The sequence below is a fragment of the Stegodyphus dumicola genome, chromosome 2, assembly GCF_044657685.1.
Source record: "Stegodyphus dumicola isolate Sdum_Otavi_A_Nest chromosome 2, ASM4465768v1".
Lineage (NCBI taxonomy): Eukaryota > Metazoa > Arthropoda > Arachnida > Araneae > Eresidae > Stegodyphus > Stegodyphus dumicola.
The window spans coordinates 112,807,768-112,829,164 of NC_140769.1; the positions used below are offsets into that span (position 1 = coordinate 112,807,768).

The 21,397-nt window shown below is 32.2% G+C and overlaps 1 protein-coding gene across 1 annotated transcript in view; it reads left to right on the forward strand.

Moving 5' to 3' along the window:
- LOC118186481 (uncharacterized) overlaps positions 1-1,670 on the forward strand; it is a 150,447-nt gene extending 148,777 nt beyond the window's left edge. Inside the window, exon 2 of the mRNA XM_085811033.1 lies at positions 856-1,670. Coding sequence (XP_085667159.1) covers positions 856-1,431 — 576 coding nt within the window. The 3' untranslated portion in view covers positions 1,432-1,670. The remainder of the gene's footprint in view (positions 1-855) is intronic.
- The last annotated feature ends 19,727 nt before the right edge of the window (positions 1,671-21,397 follow it).

Sequence of the window (21,397 nt, forward strand, 5' to 3'; positions counted from 1 at the left end):
AAAAGGGGGAGATTGCAAGTTTTATAAGAAGTTACATAGACTGAAGCTTTTCAAATGGTGTAGAGTTTGCCTGCTATGGTATATCGTGCAATCTCAACGCATCTGGTATTTATTTAAAATAATGATGTAGGACATAAGTAAATTACAAAATAGTCTGAATACAATTTGAAATTCACAAATTAAATTGAACATCTGATTTGGTGCAACAAAAATAGGAGATAAACATAATTAGTAAACAGATAAACATAATGAGATAATTATAATTAGTACTGGCAACACAATGTTATAATCAATTGTAATAATAATGCTAAAGAGGCGGGCGTCTATGGGTTATTTCAAATATGAAGGTTTATTATAGTTTATAAAGTTCATGAGTGGAGTCATTCTGTCCATAATCACAGCATGCAAAAGTTCACTAAATTTATGCAACATGTGGACTTGCACTTGACAGAGATCTAGGCCGTAGGAAGAGAATCGTTGCATAATTTTTTGAAACTTTGGATACTGATGTTTATCTTTAATTAGAAACCTTTGGAATGCAAGGTGATCAGTTCGTGGGGATTTTATGTGAATATCCTCAGTTAAGGGGCATGAGAAAGTGTAATGATCAGGAGTTCCCTGATCCCCACATATGCAGATATCAAAGTTCGCCCTATTTCTTGTGTAGAAATATGTGGGAAAGGGTCCGTGTCCTGTTATAAAGTAATTTAATGAAGGATTCGAGTACAGAGATGCGTGCCCTTTGGGCTAGTAATAATATAGAATGTTTTTTTTTTCAATTTAATTACTTTTTTTAACATAATTATATATGGCGTTATATATTTTTAATGTTTTTTTTAATCTTTTTACTTTTAGAGTTCCTTGATTGCTCAAGACAATGACCTCTTCCGGCAGCTGTTGTCTTTACACGATTCTATTGCGGAATTACGAGAACGGCAGCGACACAGCGCCTTATGCATGGATGACGATGACGATGATGGCGATGACATCGATATAGAAGATCCAGTGGATAGAAGTAGAGATAGCAATTCCCCGAGTCTAGAATCACTCTCAGATCCGGGAGAACTTCCAGAAACTTCTCCAGAATCTACTCTGTCATCTCGTTCTAGTCTTTCAGCCACCAGTACCGACTTTAAGCCCCACAAACACCACCACCACTATAATAGATGCACAAAATATCGCGGTCGGTATCGGAAGGAAGACTCCAAACAGCGTCATCGGGCGACGTCGAACGCAAATGACGATTCCAGGCCTCTCATCTTCATCGACAAATCTGAAATATGCTTCCGATGCAGAAAGATGGCGCCTCCTTACAGGAGATCTAGCTCTATAACAAGTTTATACTATTTGCATGAAGATATGGAATCCTACGATTCGGGAATTCATTTGCAAGGATCTCATTCCGATTCGGACCATGAAATTTTTGTATGACGTCGTTTCAATTCAAAGTATATTTGTTCTAAATAACTTTTTGAAGAATATGAAAGTTTTAGTCATTGCTTTTTAGATCTAAACTTTAAAGGTGCTCACAGAATTGAGAACTATTTCCTCAATAAGTGCACTTGCGTATGTGTAATATAAATATTGAGAAATGAATGTTTTTGTAAACAAATTTAAAAAAGTGTATGAAATTGTAATGTATGAAAAATGTGAATAAAAAGTTGCTTAAAGATCTGTGTTATCATTTTCACACAAAATACATTTACTGAAATTGCGAAGGATTATTCCTCTGTGTAAGATATATTTCATATTTTCCAATTAAATTTAATCATAAATTGCTCTTATTGTTCCTCCGTTGCGTAAAAGTTATCCATTTAATGTCGCCAACGGTAGCTTTTAATATATACATAAAATATATTTCAGTTATGCAGTTGTAGACAAATTATATCTAATGAACGCCAATTGAACTTTTTTTACAAATTTCTGGATATCTAATAGATGTTTAAATATATTTTAGTAACGTCTAGTGAATCTAGATACGATGTAAGTAGGACTTTAATCCTAATAACATCTCATACGCTGTTTACGGGACCTAGATAGGATGTTCTTGGGATATAATGAGATGGGATTAGGAGGCTAGTGCAATGTCCTGAGGATGTAGAAAGTAGGAATTCAGATCCTAATACTATCCCGTATGCTGTCGATGGGACTTATGATGTCATGAGGATATGCTGGGATGTGACATTAAGCACTCGGGAAGATGTGTTTAGGAGGTTCAGGGAATATTCCAGGATGTCATGAGGATGCGCGCATATCCCGCGAGCAGCATCCTTAGGATATCCCAAGAACGTTTTTGTGCTATGCGGGTTATATGCATTTAAATTAGATTCAACACATATTCACTAGGCCCAAATTTATTACACATTACAGTATTCGAATCAGATTTAGAAATCACCAGAGGGTGTATTTTTATTTATTTATTTTTTAAGTTCTTTTCAGCTCTTTTTAAGTTCATCTTTTTGTTTAAGATCAAATATAGTACACACATATAAAAGATACATTTTGAAGATGCACATTAAATACCTGAGTTATGAAAAATAATTTCGATTTCGGTATATAAGGGTATGTATTATAGAGTCTCACCTTCTTTGGTAACATAAACTAGATGAGAACTCTGGAAAACTTAAACGAATTCTTGGAATGCATACTGCGCTTAAAAAAATAAAAAAAAAAAAAAAAAAAAGGGGGAGCAGTTCTATATCTCCCGTTCTGCTGGGCCGGTTCACGAAATTCAAATTTCGTTTTTCATGTCTCGAAAGCACGACTTCGCATATACATTAGATTAATATATAGCATTATTCTGACATAGGTATTTTGAAACAAACTAGGACTTTTTCTGAAATAAAATGCCATTTTCCCCCATATTTCGATTGTACGATTCAAATTACGCCTAGATATTAAATTTTGCAATATTTGGTGAGAAATTAAAAAAATTTATCTTGGCGCATGTTTTTCCAGTTTGCTCCACGAATGATTCACTTGGTATGCTTTTTAATTTATAGCAACTTATTTTCCTTTCCTTTTTGTCACTGTACAGAAGCGGGAAAAAATCATCCTTCATGCTTTCATATAATTTTTACAAAGTGCGTAAACCACATTTGGCGTTATTATCGCTTATAACAAAATATGCCAAATTTCAAAACGCGCCAATATGTAATTTCACGTATATCTTAGGAAATTTTGAATGAAAAGCTCTAATTTTTTGTAGGTATGCTTACAAACACATGTACTTTAAAATGATGGTAAAACTTTTACAGGTTATAATTCACATTTTTTTTCCAAAATATTTATAAAAATGATTTAAAAATACAAATTTTAAAAGTAAATCATAAAAAATGGGCGAATTTCATTCGGAATGAACCTAAATTTCGAAATTTGAAAGGAAGAATTAAACAAATTTAATAAAAAAAGAGATATTAATAAATATATACAATATTCAACTAACATGGAGGAGGTAAAATTTTGAGAGCTACCTTTTTAAAAACTACTCGTGCAGTTTTTACAAAACTCGGCTGTTTGGCATAGTTTGAGTCGTAGAATCAAAATATGGAAAAAAATTGACATGTCATTTCAGAAAAATCCTATTTTGTGTCAAAATACCTATATTAGAACAATGCTATAAAAAAATTTAATACATATCCTAAGTCGTGCTTTCGAGACATGAAAAACGCAAGTTGTATTTCTCAATCGACCGAGTAGAAAGGGAGGTATCGAACTTTTTTTTTTTTTTTTTTTTTTTTTACCCGCAGTGTACAACTACAGCAGAGACTGAAAGAGTGTAAAGGACTCATTCATTAAAACCAATAGATTTACAGAAGCCACTGCCCGTGCTTACAAAATCAGCCAGCATTTATGGCATAAAATAAAAGTAAAGAATTTAACTTAACTAAGTAAATCGTAAGTTAGCCCAACACAGACAGAATCCGCGCACGTTGCGAGAAGCCTAATGGCGAGAATAACGAAACACCCCAGTAAACTGCTATCAAGAGATTGGTAACGCAGCCTTCAGCAGGCGGAGTACGCTCTGATTCTACAATGCAACACCTTCCTTTAAATACTATCTCTTTTTACCTCATCTGAACACAAAATTGATCTAAAAATGAATTACAAAAATGATAACAAACCTGTATTCATAAAATAACCTGCTTTCACTGATAAAGCAAATTAAATCGAGAAGAGTAAGTTTTCACGAGAGTATGTATTTTTATCGAAGGTGTAAACTTTGTTAATTAAACAAAAAAGTACTCCCTAGCTTGCATAGCCTGGAATCATAAATGTGTCCCCAGAAGTGTTTATCAATTTCTGTTACAAAAAAGCATACAATCTCTAAAATTTATAATTTATACGTATGTATGCAAGGTAAGGAAAGATATTACAAAGAAAACTAAATTTATCCTATATCTTAAATACCATGTGTTTAATATTACACAAGTACTTTTTATAAAATAAAACGAAATTAAATGTCGATGTAATGCATGCATGTTGCTGCGAGACTCCACATGAATTCCATTCATTCTATCGGTTCTCCAGTAAAAAAAAAAAAAAAAAAAAAAAAAGGGGGGGGGGGTAAGTAATCAAAATAAACCAGGCAATCCATCTCAGCGGGGCAAAAACATGGCGCATTTCCGCCTTTCTTTGTAATATTCCAAACATAAAACTAAAAACTACAGTATTGCCAAACCGTGAAGAATAAGAAAAATTACGTTTACACAAGCGTTGAGTTGCTCTCGACACATATCCATCTTATATAACAGGTTAAGATTAAAAGCTGTGTTAAAAACTGAAAATCATCAGAATGCAAATGTAGTCATCATTTAACCCGCAAACGCGTATTATAATTGCTGAAAAAAATGTAAATAACATAATTTATACTTGTAATCAAATATGCAATAACTGACTAGCAATCACCTACAGCAGTTGGAATAAATCTTGATAAAGGAAATGTTAAAATAATCCTTCTCCTTCTTCCTTTTCTTAACCTACAACTTCCTTTTAACTGTTTAATAAATAAACATTCGAGAACTTGACAACAGGAAGGAAAAAAATTACATTTTTCTTTTTATTAGCCCAAAGGGGGGTTAGTTCATCTTGAAAGGGCATTTTGCGTGAAAATCACTATAAAAGTCTGAATGACTTTTCAAATTGTCGCCCTGTATTATATTTAAAAATTATAAATAATGAAGAATCTACATAAATGTATATATGTTTCTCGCATTGTGATAAAACAGCGGTCCCTAGAGTCATCAAAAACGTTAACGAATTTTTGATTAACAAACTCAACGATTTTAAAGCGAGCAATGGCAACACTCTATGGAAAAAAATATATATATATATATATATCTCCAGCGCGCGAGGCTGTGTGTATCGGAAATTCTAAAGATATGCTATTTTGCGATATTGTTGTTGAATTGAATTTTATGGTTTAAGTGTTAAGAACATGATACTTAATAAATAAAGGTAACATGCAAAATGTTAAAAAATGCTCCTTTGGGCGTAATATAAAATCTGAAAAATTCATAATTTTTTAAAATTTATTATAAATTGTTTATTTTTTATTATTTTTTAAATCTGAAAAATAACGGAGATAAATAGTTTTTAAAAACATTATAGGAGGCGCTAAGATGAAATAGAAATACAGCTATAAATATAATAGTAAAATCACGAAACACATATACAAGACAAAATATATTATTCAAGAGATTTTCTCTTAGATTTTACGCAACGGTCCCATCATTCAGTCAATTTTTCAAAGTTTGGAAGTTAGTTCCTTATTCATGTGGCCACTGCATTTTATGAAAACTGTTTCAGTGAATCTTATTCAGCTGAAATAACGTCACTAACTGAACTAAATTTTCGTCTATAAATCGTTTTCTTTAAGAACTACAATTACCAGGAAAAGCGCGGATCGAAGTTAGGTAAAAAGAGATCCGCGCTTTGGAGCTTAGTTTAAACACCACGTTTAATAGAAATTATTCAAAGCAAATAACGATAGGCTACTGCGCATTGCGATAGTATTGAGTCCACGTTTCTACTATTTTCCATTGCTTTCTCGATTTGCACTGTCGCAGACTGTTCAAAACTGAAATCTGAAATGTTGTATTGGCAATAATTTTGGGAAGAGCTGCATGCTAATAAAACGAACATAAACTGTTATAATATTTCCAAGTCATATGTAAAGGGGTCAGAAAGGTGAACTTGTAAAACGTATATTTTGGCAAAGTTAAATGAAAAAATCTGACGTGTACACCATGTGACTTCCTTGTACGGAATATTAAATTATATGCATTTTTTCTTGCATTTCATTTAAACTTATTGGATTGAATTAAATCTACTTCGTCGATAGCGAATAAACCACAATAGAATAAAGAGTGAATTTTAATTTACGTATTTATAATTAAAATTCACTCTGTTTGTTTACCATAGCGACGCTCTGGCGCTAGGTTCACTTCACAGCGTTATATTTCGTTCATATTATAACTCAGAAGGCACAAAATTTCTATCATTTGAAGAATTATCTAATCGATGCCACATGTTCTATTCAAATACTATAATAAATCTAGAACGATGTATAAAAAATTAAGTAAACAAAAAAAAAAAAAAAAAAGAAACAGTTTTTCACAGACGATTCAACATTTCTTATTCGATTAATTCAGTTCTCACTTCGCGACAAGGCAAAAACGCATAAAAACTCAATATATATATATATATTAAAAATTACGAAGTAAATCTTAAACACTTATTTCCTCGAAAAAATTTCAGGAAGGATTAAGCATGATTTAATTCGCAATAATAAATGAAGGCCTTATCTTTGTTGTTGCGAAGCTTAGTCTCTCTAGATTGGTTACAAATCTACTATTCTGCTGTTTGAAATGTAAACAAATATGTCCGCCATGTTATTTAAAAATTAGGCTTAACCGCACATAAACAGCTTTTAAATTGTTGATAATTCTACAAATATTCCTTGCAGATTTCCTAAAGGCATGCAAACCTTAACTGGAAGATAAGAACAACATAGTTCAATAATTTTTAAAGCAAAAAATACACAATTTATAAACATATAAGAGTAAAGAAACTGAGCTCACTGAGCCGGGTAACAGAGTGGATATATATACAAATATATTTATATACGTTTGGTGCTGCCCATTGCAACCAAAATACGAGGTGCACATCTATATGATATAGCTGTCCTATATAAAAAAATTCAATGTTCTGAGGCTATTCGTTTTTGAGTTATGCGAGATACATACGTACGTACAGACACCACAAACAATTCTCTTCAGAATTCATTTTAAAGCAGTTTTATAACTTTTTTGGATGAAAAGAGTCTTTTATTCTGTCCTTACGTACAGATGTGACTCAAAAGCATCGTTAAATTGCATTCGATAAATAGATATTTTCGTTGAAATATAATGCCTGAAACTTTTCACGATTACAATACTTCCTTTTTACTTCGTACAAGGAAGGAAAGGAAAAAAAAAAAAAAAAAGAGAAAGAAAATTTTCGACAAATAAGGAAATTTAACTTTTACTGCTCTTTCCTGGTTCCTATATTCGTTATGAAAAAATAAAATTATAAGAAGTTTGACTTTCGTACGATAAAAATTTACCGCGATATTTAATTTCAAACTTTCCAGTTTCTGATGGAATTTGCATTGAGTGATTTGTTAATTAAGTTGGAATAATCTGAGGAAATAAGTTTAAATGAAGTGCAACAAAAATGTGAATAATTTAATAGGCGACTAAGGAAGTCATGTAGTATCCACATCAGACATTTTAATAAAAAATTATTTCTTTATTTTATTTCTCTCATTTCATTTTTTTTATTTAAATGACATTTATTGAAATGGTATAACTTACAGCAAAACATCAAATACGTTTTTTCATATTTATGTAGCCAATATTTTTATATATATATATATATATGTCTCGTTCTCTCTCTTTCTGTATATATACGTATATATAAATATATGTCTCTCTCTCTCCCTCTCTGTATGTATATACATACCTAAGCACACACACACACACATATATATATATATAATGTTGTATGATCTTAAATTCATTTAGTGCGAAAACAAGTTACTACTACTTGCGCAATTGCTGCAAAGTAAGTTAATAATAATTTATTTCCTAACCAATATTGATTAATTGATTATATTATCTCCTAAGTTTAATTAAAGTAGAATTATTTTAAAAGAGTGAATCCATACTAGTAAGTTATATTTTGAAAGATGCTTTGAAGTAACTTGAAAGTAATGTTAATAATGTTTTAACGGGGACTGGAATTAAATCATCATGAAGAACAAAAGTTCAATTGTAAAAGGAAAAACTAAATTAAAAGCATGTAATCATTGTCATTGATCGGAAATTAGTTGACTTTTCAAGGGGAACAAACCAACTCCCGTCCAATGAACAATAATTAATAAATAAATACGTAAATACGAAGGTGTTTCGTCTTTACTCGAGTAATAAGGTTAAGCCAAACCGGCAATTCTAGTCAAGCCAAATATTTCCGCGAATAGAAGGGATTATGAACCAATGTTGATACTCAAAGAACTTATTCCTATGAAGCATTTAAGCCAATTCAATTATGAGTAAAAAGCAATTTCTGTAGAGAAATCCGAAAAAACTCGAGTAACCGTCCCTGACACCCCCGTGTTTATGCATTTGGGTTCTATATTATTTGTAAAAATTAAACATTGGAAATTGTCATTATGTAATAGAATTCAAAGTATAAAGTTGAAATAAACATAGAAGATTACAAAATAAGATAAATAATGCAAACTTTGAAAAAAACAAATCAAAAATATAAAAGTAAAACAATATAATAAGAACAGTGAATGTACATGAAGATATAAAGGCCAGAAAAAGCATTAAGTAGCTTACATTCTTTCTAGTGGGGAGTCGGCAAAGTGTTCTCTTCGTGTCTGACTCAGAAGTGTAGGGTGTCCGAAAAATTCTTAGCGGCAGTGGGGGCTTTGAATAATATCAATCGGTAAGACTTGGGTGAAGTAATTTTAGTGAAACTGTCTGTTAAGATTTTTTTGAAAATACTAGTGAATGTAAATTAATTACTATGCTGTTACTAAAAAAATGGGCCTATTTCATAGTCTTTAGTCTGTCTAATACCTCTTAGACAGTGAAAATTCCCTTTTTTCCTTTCTTAAATTCTTAATCATTGCGACACGACAATTAGCCAGAAATTAATTAATTTCCATCCATATTGAAAAGGAAGAATTCTGATTGCATATTATGCTAATACATTGACTTCATAATATCTAAAGAGCTTGGGAGTCGAGGCAGTTTTAATTCCATTTTTATTTTCCAATTGATATTTGTGGCCACAGTTTGCTTGGCACTCCAGCTGTGCCTGTTCAAGGACATTTACATTTTTATATTATTAGAATAGGAAGCAGCATAGCGAAATTACTTCCAAGCAGAGCAAAGACAGAAGCTGAAGTGCATAGTTACGCATGATGGAAGCATCCAAAGAGGAAAGTTTTGGTTTGAGTTAAAAGGTTTCAATTTACAATTATTACGTCATTAGCTTTGCGCAGGCCATAGGAAAAGGAAATATATAGAAACGACGCAATCCAGGGAAGTTATTACGATTTTTAGAACCGAGAGAGAGAATTAAGATTCATATATTTTTTCCTTACACATACACACACACACATACATATATATACTTTTGGTGTTGCCGAATACAACCAAAATACGAGGTGCACATCTACATGTTATAGCAGTTCTATATACAAAATTTCAACGTTCTGAGGCTACTCGTTTTTGAGATATGAGAGATGCATACGTACGTACGTACAGACACCACGACAAATTCTCTTCAGAATTCACTTTAAATCAGTTTTATAATTTTTAGGGGAAGGAACAGTCCTTTATTCTGTCGTTACGTACAGATGTCACGCAAAACATCGTTAAACTGCATTCGATAGCGGTCAAAATGGATATTTTCGTTGAAATATGATACATAAAATTTTTCGCGATTACAATACTTCCTTTTTACTTCGAACAATGAAGTAAAATATGCTTGTTTTCTACACTGAAAACTCTGAAAAAAATATGAACAGAGTAAAGATTATGTGAAAAAAGAAATGAACTCACAGAAGAAATGTAAATAAATCAAATTGATCTCAAGAGTGTTAAGAGCTATTATAACCTAAGTCATTCAAATGAAAAATTTTAAAAGGCAATAAAATTTCGAAAAGTCGTATAGCTGGTAAGAGCCTTTGGTCTCAAAAATTCAAAACAAGTAGTAATATGACACTTCATCACGAAGAAGGAAACAGCATCATTGTTTTGATTAGCACCACATTAGAGCAGTAATCTGTGACGACACTTTTTGTTTGTTTGTTAATGCGGAAGGTGTAAACCCATCGCTGGAGGAAGGCGCAGTATGACGATTCCTATGTGCCCCTGCAGCATATGTACGAAGGTGTGCAGGAAGCTGCATCACTTCTGTGGAGAACTCTCTCTTCTGGGATACAGATTAGAAAATTTTGGAGCATTACATGGAAACGGAAGTAACAGTGTTTAATACTTCTTATGCAGATCTCCAAAATCCCCTTTACCTCGTAATCAATAATTAACGGAATACTTCTGACTTCAGGTAAGCGATAGATTTCTGATTTCAAGCATGACAAACCTCCACCGCATGTCAGAGACGTAACTATGGTTTTCAATGCCCGGGGACAACAGTAGATTTTGCACGTCCTCCTTCTTGCTAAAATGTAATACAGAAGTAAAAAAAAATGCCCCCTGGATGTTGCCCCCAGAGATAGATGCCCCCTCTAATCCCCTTAGCTACGCCATTGTCGCATAGTGTCCGCTTATTATTGCATGAAACCAAGACATGGAATCTAATTGTCTTCCACATTTACTTTATTCTCTAGACATCTTGCCTAGTAAATTTCATATCTTCCGACAACAGGAGGCCATTAGAAGTATTTCTAAAGCGATGAAATCTGCAGTACACAAGTGGTTATAGTTGCAATCAAAAGAATTCCCGAGATATTTCTCTTTTTGAAACTCTGGAATGCGTGCATTTCATAGCTTGAGGATAACATCAAAAAATGTACGTATAATATTTTTATGATTTTCTGACTGATAATTTAGCTGTGTCTTAATGTATACACCTATTTCTGCATCTATGAGGTGTTTCGTTAGTGGATGCCATTTATCTGCGGTCGTAGTTAAAATTAAATGAGATAAAAAGCTAAAATAGAAAGTAATGTAAAATTTATTAGAAAAATAATAGTTTTAAAGAGAAAATGTTTTATCTAAAACTTTGTACAAAATTTAAAAAAAGGAATTATTTCGAACAACTTTCAATAAAATGCAATCACGTTATAGAAACAATACTAACTTTCAAGGCTGTTGCTGCAAAAATTCTCAGATCTTCAGTTATAATTTTAAGCAGAAAGTTTGATAATAAAAGAAAATGTAGTATATTATTTACATTCTTGCATTTATCAGCTATCATTTCCAGTTAAACTAAAGATTATATGGTGCTGCCATCTATTGAAAACTCTTAAAGTTGAAAGCTCACGTGTGGTCCTGCCATCTGTTGGAAACCATTTATAGTTTATACAAACTTTATTATAAAAATTAATGAAATTTTTATGTTGGAAAACAGAAAAATAAGCATTTTTTCAAGAAGAAACTTTCGCTTGCTATTTCTAATTTGATAGGAATAATTAATTTTATCTCTACTGTACTGTCCATCGAGATAGCATTCGACCTGAAACCAAACGGATTAAGTTCCGAAAACAAATTTATTGATAAAAAATTCTTTACTATGTTTGCCGATCTATTTATAAGGAAATTAAAACACAAATGCTTATTTTGGTATGCAACAGTGATTTCGCATCTTTATATGTGTTCCTTTAGTATACTTCTAAGAAAATAATTTTTTTTAAAGAAAAAAGTTTTCTTAATTTTACAAATTTTTATCACCGAATTAGAACAAAAATATAGTGTTACGGGGGGATTTTTATAAATTTTTCTGACTTAAATCTCGTTTTCATTTGGGATTAATTTCATTCAGGTCCTGCACATGTATTCGTTAATTAGTTCAATTTCAATTTTCTTCCATTCTAACGTCAGTGATGTCATTAAGAAATACGAAGTAATTACTATACTTATTACATTACTATTATTATTTAATACTTTTTTTAGCAATGGTTTCACCTCAAGAAATTAAAAAGAAATCATATATAACATTTCAAAAACAATTATTTAAATTTCAGCTGATCTTTGGTTCTTCCTCCTCTTCAAATCATATCCTAAAAAGTACTAATTTTATAATGGTTCTGTACAACTAGATTTCATCCAAAATCTTAAAAAGTTGTTAAATTAAAGCTCTTTCAAATGTTAAAAGATTTGCACTGTCAAAAAAGAATGACAAATAATTTGAATTATCGAATCATTTCGATTGACTAAAAGACTGAGCGTTTCTTATACATCAGACTACTGAGACTTTTGCTCGATAGTTCAGATCTCGGAATTTAAATCAAAGCTAATGTAGATAGAAAGTTACAGCTGGTGTACATACATCAAATAATAAAATCCATAAAAACGTTTCAATAGAAAATTTGTAATTATTAGTAATTGTTTAAAAATCAGTTAACATATAAAAAATGAACAAATTAGTTACTAACATTTCCTTTAGTTCAGTTATTCAGAATTTATGAACTAATATTTTGTTCTCAGAGCTCAGTTTATATTATTTAATTGCAGAATTTGGCATCTAATTTGCAACAGTAATTATTATTAAATACTGCTGCAAATATTATTATTAATTATTATTATTAATTATGAATTCGAAACCTGATTATTATTATTAATTATGAATTCAAAACCTGGGTTTCAGAATATTTTACTAATAAACAATCGTACTTTCAATTCCATACATGTATGTAGTTACCTAAGTTAGCATAAAGGATACATAATTAAAATAAGCCTAAAATGAATTACTAATTAAAGTAATTTAGGGTGCATATTCCCCTATTTCTTTTTTTTATACTGTGAAATATGTCTGCTTCTAGTGCTAGGTTCAGCAATACTTAGTTAGCTTTCTAGTGTTAGTGCTGGTCTATTTTCTGCCTGTACCCGACCTTCATGAAATTCAGGATACGTCCATGGTTAAGAAATATAATTATAAATGGCAGACTAACACACTGATTTGTACAAAAAAAATTTTTAATTTAAAACTAAAATATTTAAAGCATTTTTACCCTAAATCTAACATTAAACTCTTTTTTTTAAAGGAAAAACGTGTAAATATTTAGTAAATATTTGGTTTAATTAATGTTTGCATATTTTAGCATTAGTTATATACATGATTTGCCATTAAAAAGCACTGTCTGATACAATAAAAGATTATAAACTTAAAATATTTAAAACATTTTTAGACTAAATTCAACATTAAGATCTTTTTGTTTTTGAGGAAAAATATCTGAGTCTGTTGAGTATTGCGTTTCAATTAATGGGTAAACATATTTTAGCATTGATTATATACACACTTTCTCATTAAAAAAGGACATCATATACACATGTGTGTGCAATAACTGAAGCAGCAAATAAAACGTTTTCGTAGGCTTTCAGAATTTTCATTGTTGTTAGCTAGATGGCAGCACCAGTTCAGTTTTCTTTACGGATAACTTTCAGAACTTTGGGGAAAGGAACCTAATCATTCGAAGGGGAAATGCAATACGTTACATCTATTTTCCAGAAGTTCCAAGAAGTGCATAAAGAATCCAGACGTGCATAAAGCTAAACTCAGTTTCTCAAATGAAGGAAACAGCGTTCGATCTATTGATAATAAGTTACTCATTTATAAATTCATTTTGCGTTCTATGCTTGCTGTATTATGCTTGTCTGCTTTGGGCTTATACAAAGCCTGACTAAGGCAAGGGCATACAGCGCAGTTGCTCTGAGCCCCCACATCAGTGGCCGGCTCCGAATGCTTTGGAAAATCGTTGGGAAATCGAATAGAAAGTTTATTTTACATTTTCTTCGTTAATGAACTTTTTTAAACAAAATATCAGTACAGCGTAAAATCCGTCAGTTTTATGTTAGCTTTTTTATTAATTACCTTCATTAATTAGTTAGCTATCTTAAATAATGAAGTTTGTTTTGTTTGCATGCAATAAATGCAAGACATAATTAAATACTCCTACATATAAAAATAACTATTGAGAAATTTGCATATTTTTCATTTAAAAATGTAGTAATATTTAGTTTATGAGATTTAGGAGTTTTTCTTATAGACAGATGCTTAAGATAGTTGTTTAGCATTTTGATAGATTGCATTTTAAATTCAATCGTTAAACGTGGTACTTCGAGTTAAGACTAAGAGTGTTTTTAGTTTTAAGTTTAAATAGCATTTTGAATTAATTAAGTAAAAATACCACAGACAAGTTCTGTGCACTTAGAGAATAGGCTAAAAAGCGTTTTTTTTTATGCATGCCGCTTTATTAGTCTTCTAAAAGTCTATTAAAAATAAAGCTTTAAAGCTTTATTTTTATGAGTCTTCAGAGCATAAGTGCATCTGGTTCTCCCTCTTGTTTACCTCTCGGCCGTTGCTCGTTAGGTGTTGCCAAACTGGATTTGTAATACTGTGACAAAAAAGAGGCAGAACCAGATCCACTTATGTTATGAAGACGATTCAGAATGCATCGAAGAAAAGCTTTTTAGCCTATTCTCTAAGTGCATAGAACTTGTCTATGGTATTTTTTTGTTAATTAATTCAAATTGCTAAAAAAGTCTTTACATTTTCTAATTATAAATTTAAATAGCATTTTTGTCAAATTTCGGCTCTTCGGAGGGGCTATATCCTTTTGATGATGATACAGAATTGTGAGAAAATCAATAAAATGGACAGAGCGATATTTCGTCTGACCATTGGAGGGGGGGATTTTTATAGCTATTTTAGGTTCTATTCAATTTTCTTGATATATATCTATAATGAGGAGAAAAATTTAAATACCTCCATAAAGTTTGGTTCTTCATTACTGCAATAGGAAAGCAGGGGGGGTGCTCAAAGACGTTTTTGCCCCGGGCCCTAATTAGGCTAAGTTGGGTCCTAGGGTTAGTAAAACCCAAAGGAAGCGCTTTGTAAATAGACCAGAATTCTGTACTGCGGCAAATAACAGCCTCATCACGGTACAGTAGAAATAATTATGTTCACTAAAAACTTAAAATACTCCAGTGAAGGACGTACTGTTATCATTTGGCCAAAAGTTTCACAACAGCCAGAGGCTAATTAATAAGCCTGTGATAAAAATTTGCGACTATAGCTTTACTGATGCAAATAATATTATAAGACTAATGGCTATCTTAAACCTTCATTTAATTATATAATATTTTGTAATTAAGTATGAATTTGGTGATTGCTATTATATATTTTTGTTGTATATGCTTATTTGCAGTGTGACCTCTACAAATAATATATAATCTTTTCTTTTGTACAACGTTACGTAGACTGTGAGTGGCAACAGTAGAAACGAAAATAGTCGTAGAATTATGTTGTTTAAAAAGAACGTCTTTGAAAAGTAAATAATAAATTGTTTTCTTTTAAATTTAGTAACGTAAAGTTATTCTTAAACCAGAAAAAAAAAAAAAAAAAATGATGTGGATTTATTATCTGATGACCTGAACATAGCAACGGGAAATATTATTGCAAATACAGAGAAGACAGAGAACCAATCAAATCGTGCGAATTCTTCGGAAATTGTGAAGGTCAGTATAAAACATCCACCCTTTTAGATAGATAGATAAACCAGAAGTTTGGTTTTATCAGATGGAGGTGCAGTTTAAAATTAGTGGTTTAAGTAATGAAGATACCAAGTTTAATTACGTTGTCTCAAAAATGGAACCTAAATATGTATATACTATTTGGGATATAATAACTGATAAGACTAAAAACAAATATTCATTGGTTTAAATATATTTAAAGAAAGTGAAAATAAACGAATCAAACGCCTTTTCACCAGCATAGAAAGTGGCGACATAAAACCCAGCCATCTATTACAAGAAATGAAATCCTTGGCAACTAGTGATATTTCTGACATGGTATTAAAACCATTATGGATGGACAAATTGCCGCTCCGTATCAAAGATATATTGGCGGTTAGTGATGAAGGTATTGATAAATTGGCGATTATGGCTAATAAGATTTTTGACATGCATTCACAAACTTACTCATATGAGGCTCATTCAACTGAAGTTAAGAATTCGAACGCGTCGCCAAACACTTCACAGTTACTAGAAAAAATATCTTCATTTGAAACGCGGAATGAAGAACTCCATCACCAATCGAATGAAAGAAGTCGTCATACAGAAAGAAAAAACAGATTATCGTCCAGAGGCAGAAGTAGAAGTCGGAAGCGTTATAATCCGGATGGTAAGCTGTGTTATTGCCACTTCACTTTCAGATCCAGATGCTTTCCGGAAAAATGTAAGCCTCCATGTAACTGGAAAAACCCGGAAAACTTTCCTGCGCAGCAGAATCAGAATTAGCAGCCGGTTCTATTGCTGAAGATTTAAAGAATTGCCGTGAATTCAATTATAGACTTTTTGTATAAATAAAAAAAGAAACTTAAATAAAATTTTTGATTCACAGTGGTGCACATGTAGTAAGCCTAATTCCAGCCACGTGTAATAACAAGGTAAGTAGCGATTTTACACTTTATGCTGCAAATGGTACTGAAATCCCGTGTTTCGGACATAAAATTTTAACTAAGATTTAAGACTTCGCCGTAATTTTCAATGGCCATTTATCATAGCCAAAGTCAGTAAAAACATTTTGGGCGCAGAATTCTTTAATCAGTTTACTTTACTGATTGATATTAAAAACAAAAAGTTAATTGATGGTGTAACTTAACTCAGCATTATTGGTGAAATTGCATCGTCAGCCGATGAATCAAATATAAGCACCTTAAACAAAAATAGTAAATTTTCTAATACTTTAGCACAATTTCCAGAAATCACAAAACCTGATTTACTAATTTGTACAACAAAACAGAATGTTGAACATAATATACCTACTAATGGAAAACCGATTATTTCAAAAGCGAGACAATTATATCCTAAAAGCTTAGAAATACTTAACAAGAATTCAACTTATAATATTCTAAGACCATAAGCCCACTGTAGTCTAGAAAAAGACGGCACTCTGAGACCATGTGGGGATTATTGGCGCTTAACTGACGTCACAATACCTGATCGCTACGCTTTACCTAGAATTAAGAGGTAAAACAATATTTTCTAAACTTGATTTACAAAGCCTATGAACAGATTCCAATCGCAGAACGAGATAAACGAAAAACAGCTATAATAACTCCATTTGGACTTTTTGAATTTAATGTAATGAATTTTGGCTTAAGTAATGCTCCCTCTACTTTTCAAAAATTCATTAACGAAATTTTCGTGGGAATAGAAGAAACATCTTACGGAAGTAATATTATTTAATAGAATTCAACAGTATGGCCTACGCATCAATCTACCGAAATCAGTGAAGGGAGTGAACGAATTACAATTTTTGGGATATTTGATAACACCAAATGGCTCAAAACCTCTTCCAGAAAAAGCACAAGCCATAACAAGTTATAAACTTCCTGAAATTATTCACGAACTTCGTAAATTTTTAGGAATGATTAAGTTTTATAGAAGATACTTAAAAGATGAAGCTAATACCTAAACTCCCCTAAATGAATATTTGAAAGGTTCAACAAAAAAGAGAAAAAAAAAAAAAAAAAAAAGATCGAAGGAAAATTCCACGGACAGAAGAAACAAAAAAAAGTCTTTCGAAAAATGTAAAGAAGATTTAGCCAATGCTGCTATTTTAACTTTCCCTTATCCACATCTACCATTAGCTTTATGTACGGACGCCTCTAATTTTGCAATTGGATCTGTTCTACAGCAGTATGAAAAGAGATTGGAGACCAACAGCATTTTACTCCAAAAATTTAAATGACATCAGGAAGCTTATAGCTGGGAACTTTTAAGTATTTATCTTTCTGTCACATTCTTGCCACTAGGTGGCGGGCATCTCTTCCTTTACTTTTGCTGTAATTAAGTTCCGAGAAGCAGTAGAGATTGGAACCGCTCGGAGGAGCGTAAAGACTCAGAGTTAAAAATGTACTGTCTTAAAATAATTATCACTTACCTTGTAAATAGTGTATATTAGCGTTTTCTTTGAATAAATAATTAAAAGACAAGATGGCCTGCTAATTGTAATAGAAACTCTTACTGGAAAACGTGATTATTAGAAGCCTGGCGTCGAGAACACTGAAGATGCAGCAGGTAAGGAATTTTACATTAATTTTATTGTAAATAGAAGAACCTGATGCAACATTTTTATGGCGCCCGAACAGGGACGCCAGGTTTTTTGAAAAGTTCTAATAAAGTGAATTCAAAAGCTGAATATTAAAATTGAAGATTTTAATACTTGTTCTTGAAGTATTCAGCAAAAGAATAATTTTGTTTTCTAAGTAAGAGTTAAATATTTGTTTTTCATGAGACGTATATTTTTTGTGTAAGTGTTTGAATCTAAGAAAGATAATGGCTGAAGTAGATAAATTAAAAAAGAAAAGAAGTATCTTAAGAACTGCCGTTACAAAACTATTTAAGAAAATCGAAAGTGAATTAAATAAATCTGAAGGTAGTATTAATGACCTCGAAGAATTGTTAGAACAGCTTAATGCTAAAACCGAAACGCTATCTAATGCCGATGTGGAAGTTGAACCAATTCTGAGTGTAGATGAATTCGAAATTACAGAACAATATCGCGAGAAGATAACGTTATGGAAATTCAGGCTTAAGAAACGGATTAAGGAACTTAATCATGACTTAAATGCACCGAACACACAGCAAAATATAAAAGACACACCTAATGTTAAATTACCAAAACTTTCGATTCCCGTATTTTATGGGAACAGTAGTCAATGGCTTACTTTTTGGAATAGTTTTGAGTCCTCAATACATAATAACGAATCATTGAACAAAGTAGACAAATTTAATTACCTGAAAGCGTATTTAGGAGGAACAGCTGCTAATTGCGTTCAAGGACTTCCGTTATCGCCAAAACATTATGATTCAGCAATTCAAATCTTACACGACCGTTTTGGAAGGAGAGACATTCTTATTAATGCGCACATGAATAATTTGCTGAATATTGAATCATTAAAAAATGCGAATGACATAAAAAAACATTTCGTAACTTGTATGATAAAGTACAAACACAGATTAGATGTCTCGAAGCGTTAGATGTTGTATCGGAATCTTACAGCGCTTTGCTGTGTCCGATGATTTTGAAGTTATTGCCTTCAGAATTAACGCTTGAATTTCATAGAACACAAAATGTTGGCACCGATTATAACATAAAAGATTTAATGTCATTTTTACACGCAGAACTTTCATCCCGTGAACGCACGAGGTCAACGGTTTCGCAACAGCAAAAAGTATCCGATCGGCGACAGTCTTCTTTGTTTTCTCAAATAGACATAATAAACCAAAGATTCCGACCGCTACTGATTTGTTTACAAAATCCGAATGCAGAGAGGAAAATATGAACTGCGTCTTCTGTAATCAATTCCACAAGATTTATGACTGTAGTTTCGTTTCCGGCTTATCATTACAAGAAAAAAGGGACATTTTAAAAAGAAAATGTGCTTGCTATAAATGCCTAAAATTACACCATTTGGCTCAAAACTGCAGAACAAAAATAACTTGTTCTATTTGTAAAAAACAACATGCAACTATTATGTGTAATAAACAAAATCCTTCTGTCGAGGTTTCGGAAATTAAAAAAGACGAACAGATAGAAAATAAAGTACTTTCAAATCAAGTAGGATGTTCAGAAGTATATTTGCAAACTTTAGTTGTTCGCATATATGGAAGAGCGAATAACCAATTTGTTCGAGCGATAATTGACACCGGAAGTCAAAACTCATACATAAGCAGGTATGCAGCAGAAAGGTTACAATTAAGAAACTTAGGTGAACAAAGTGTAACCCACGGACTTTTCGGTGGCATAGAAGTTTCGGAAAAACATAAACGTTATAGAATAAAATTGGGTAGCGTAGATAAACGGTATAATTGCGAAATCAATGTATTGGATGAAAGAAAAATATGTTCTTCGGTCCCTAAAATAAAAAATATACACTGGATTAGGGAACTTAGAAGAAGAGGAATTTACGTCAGTGATGTTTTTGAAAATGGAAATTGCAGATTATTCCAGGAGAACCCCCAAGAGATTCATTTGTTGTTAGGGGCAGATGTTGCTGCAAATTTATTTACAGGTAAAATCGAAGCTCTTCCTTGGGGAAGATTAGTTGCTGTAAGTACAAGACTTGGGTGGACAGTCATGGGGAAAGCGAACACTGACAATTATGAAATAGAAAATTCGTTTTCCACGCTTTCGTTATCTTTACATATTTCTGATGCCACGTTGTCAGAACTGTGGAGGCTTGATGTTATCGGAATAACAGATCCAGTTACAAAAAGGGCTAGAGACGAAAGGGATTTGCAAGCAAAATTGCAATTCGAAAATTCTGTATCTCTAAACGAAGAGGGGCGTTATGAAGTCGCACTTCCGTGGGCGGAGAATCATGTACCACTTTCCACCCACAAGGATTTAGCGTTGAAACGTCTACAATCTACCACCCAGAAACTTTTATCTCAAAATTTATTTTCTTCATACAATGCAGTTTTTAATGACTGGTGTAACTTAGGAGTGATCGAAGAAGTTAAAGAAAATATTGCGGTTGACTATGGACATTATTTACCGCATAGACCGGTGATCAAAGAAAATAGCTCAACACCAATTCGACCGGTGTTTGATGCGTCTGGGAGGAAACAATCGTCTCCTTCTCTAAATCAGTGTTTGGAGTGTGGACCAAATTTGATAGAACTAATTCCATCTCTTTTGTTGAGATTTCGGGAAGGCAAGTTTGCTGCTATAGCAGACATTGAAAAGGCTTTCTTACAGATCAGTGTAAGGCCTCAAGATAGAGACTGGCTTCGGTTTTTCTGGTGGAATGATGTGGAAGAAAGGAAAACGAAAATATTTCGTCATACTAGGGTAGTATTTGGGGTTAAGAGTAGTCCTTTCCTTTTGGCAGCTGTTATAGAATTCCATCTACAAAAGTACATGAAAAATTCTTCATATGATACGGAGATAATAGCTAAACTCTTGCGTAGCTTCTACGTAGATAACGTTGTTGCCAGTTTTGACAAAGAATCCGAGATGATTCAGTTCATCGAAAAATCTCGAGAAATAATGAATGAAGGAAAGTTTAATCTTCGAGGTTGGTTACATAATGGAGATAACCTGAAACAGGAAACTATTTCACCCGTATTGGGTCTGTTATGGAACTGTC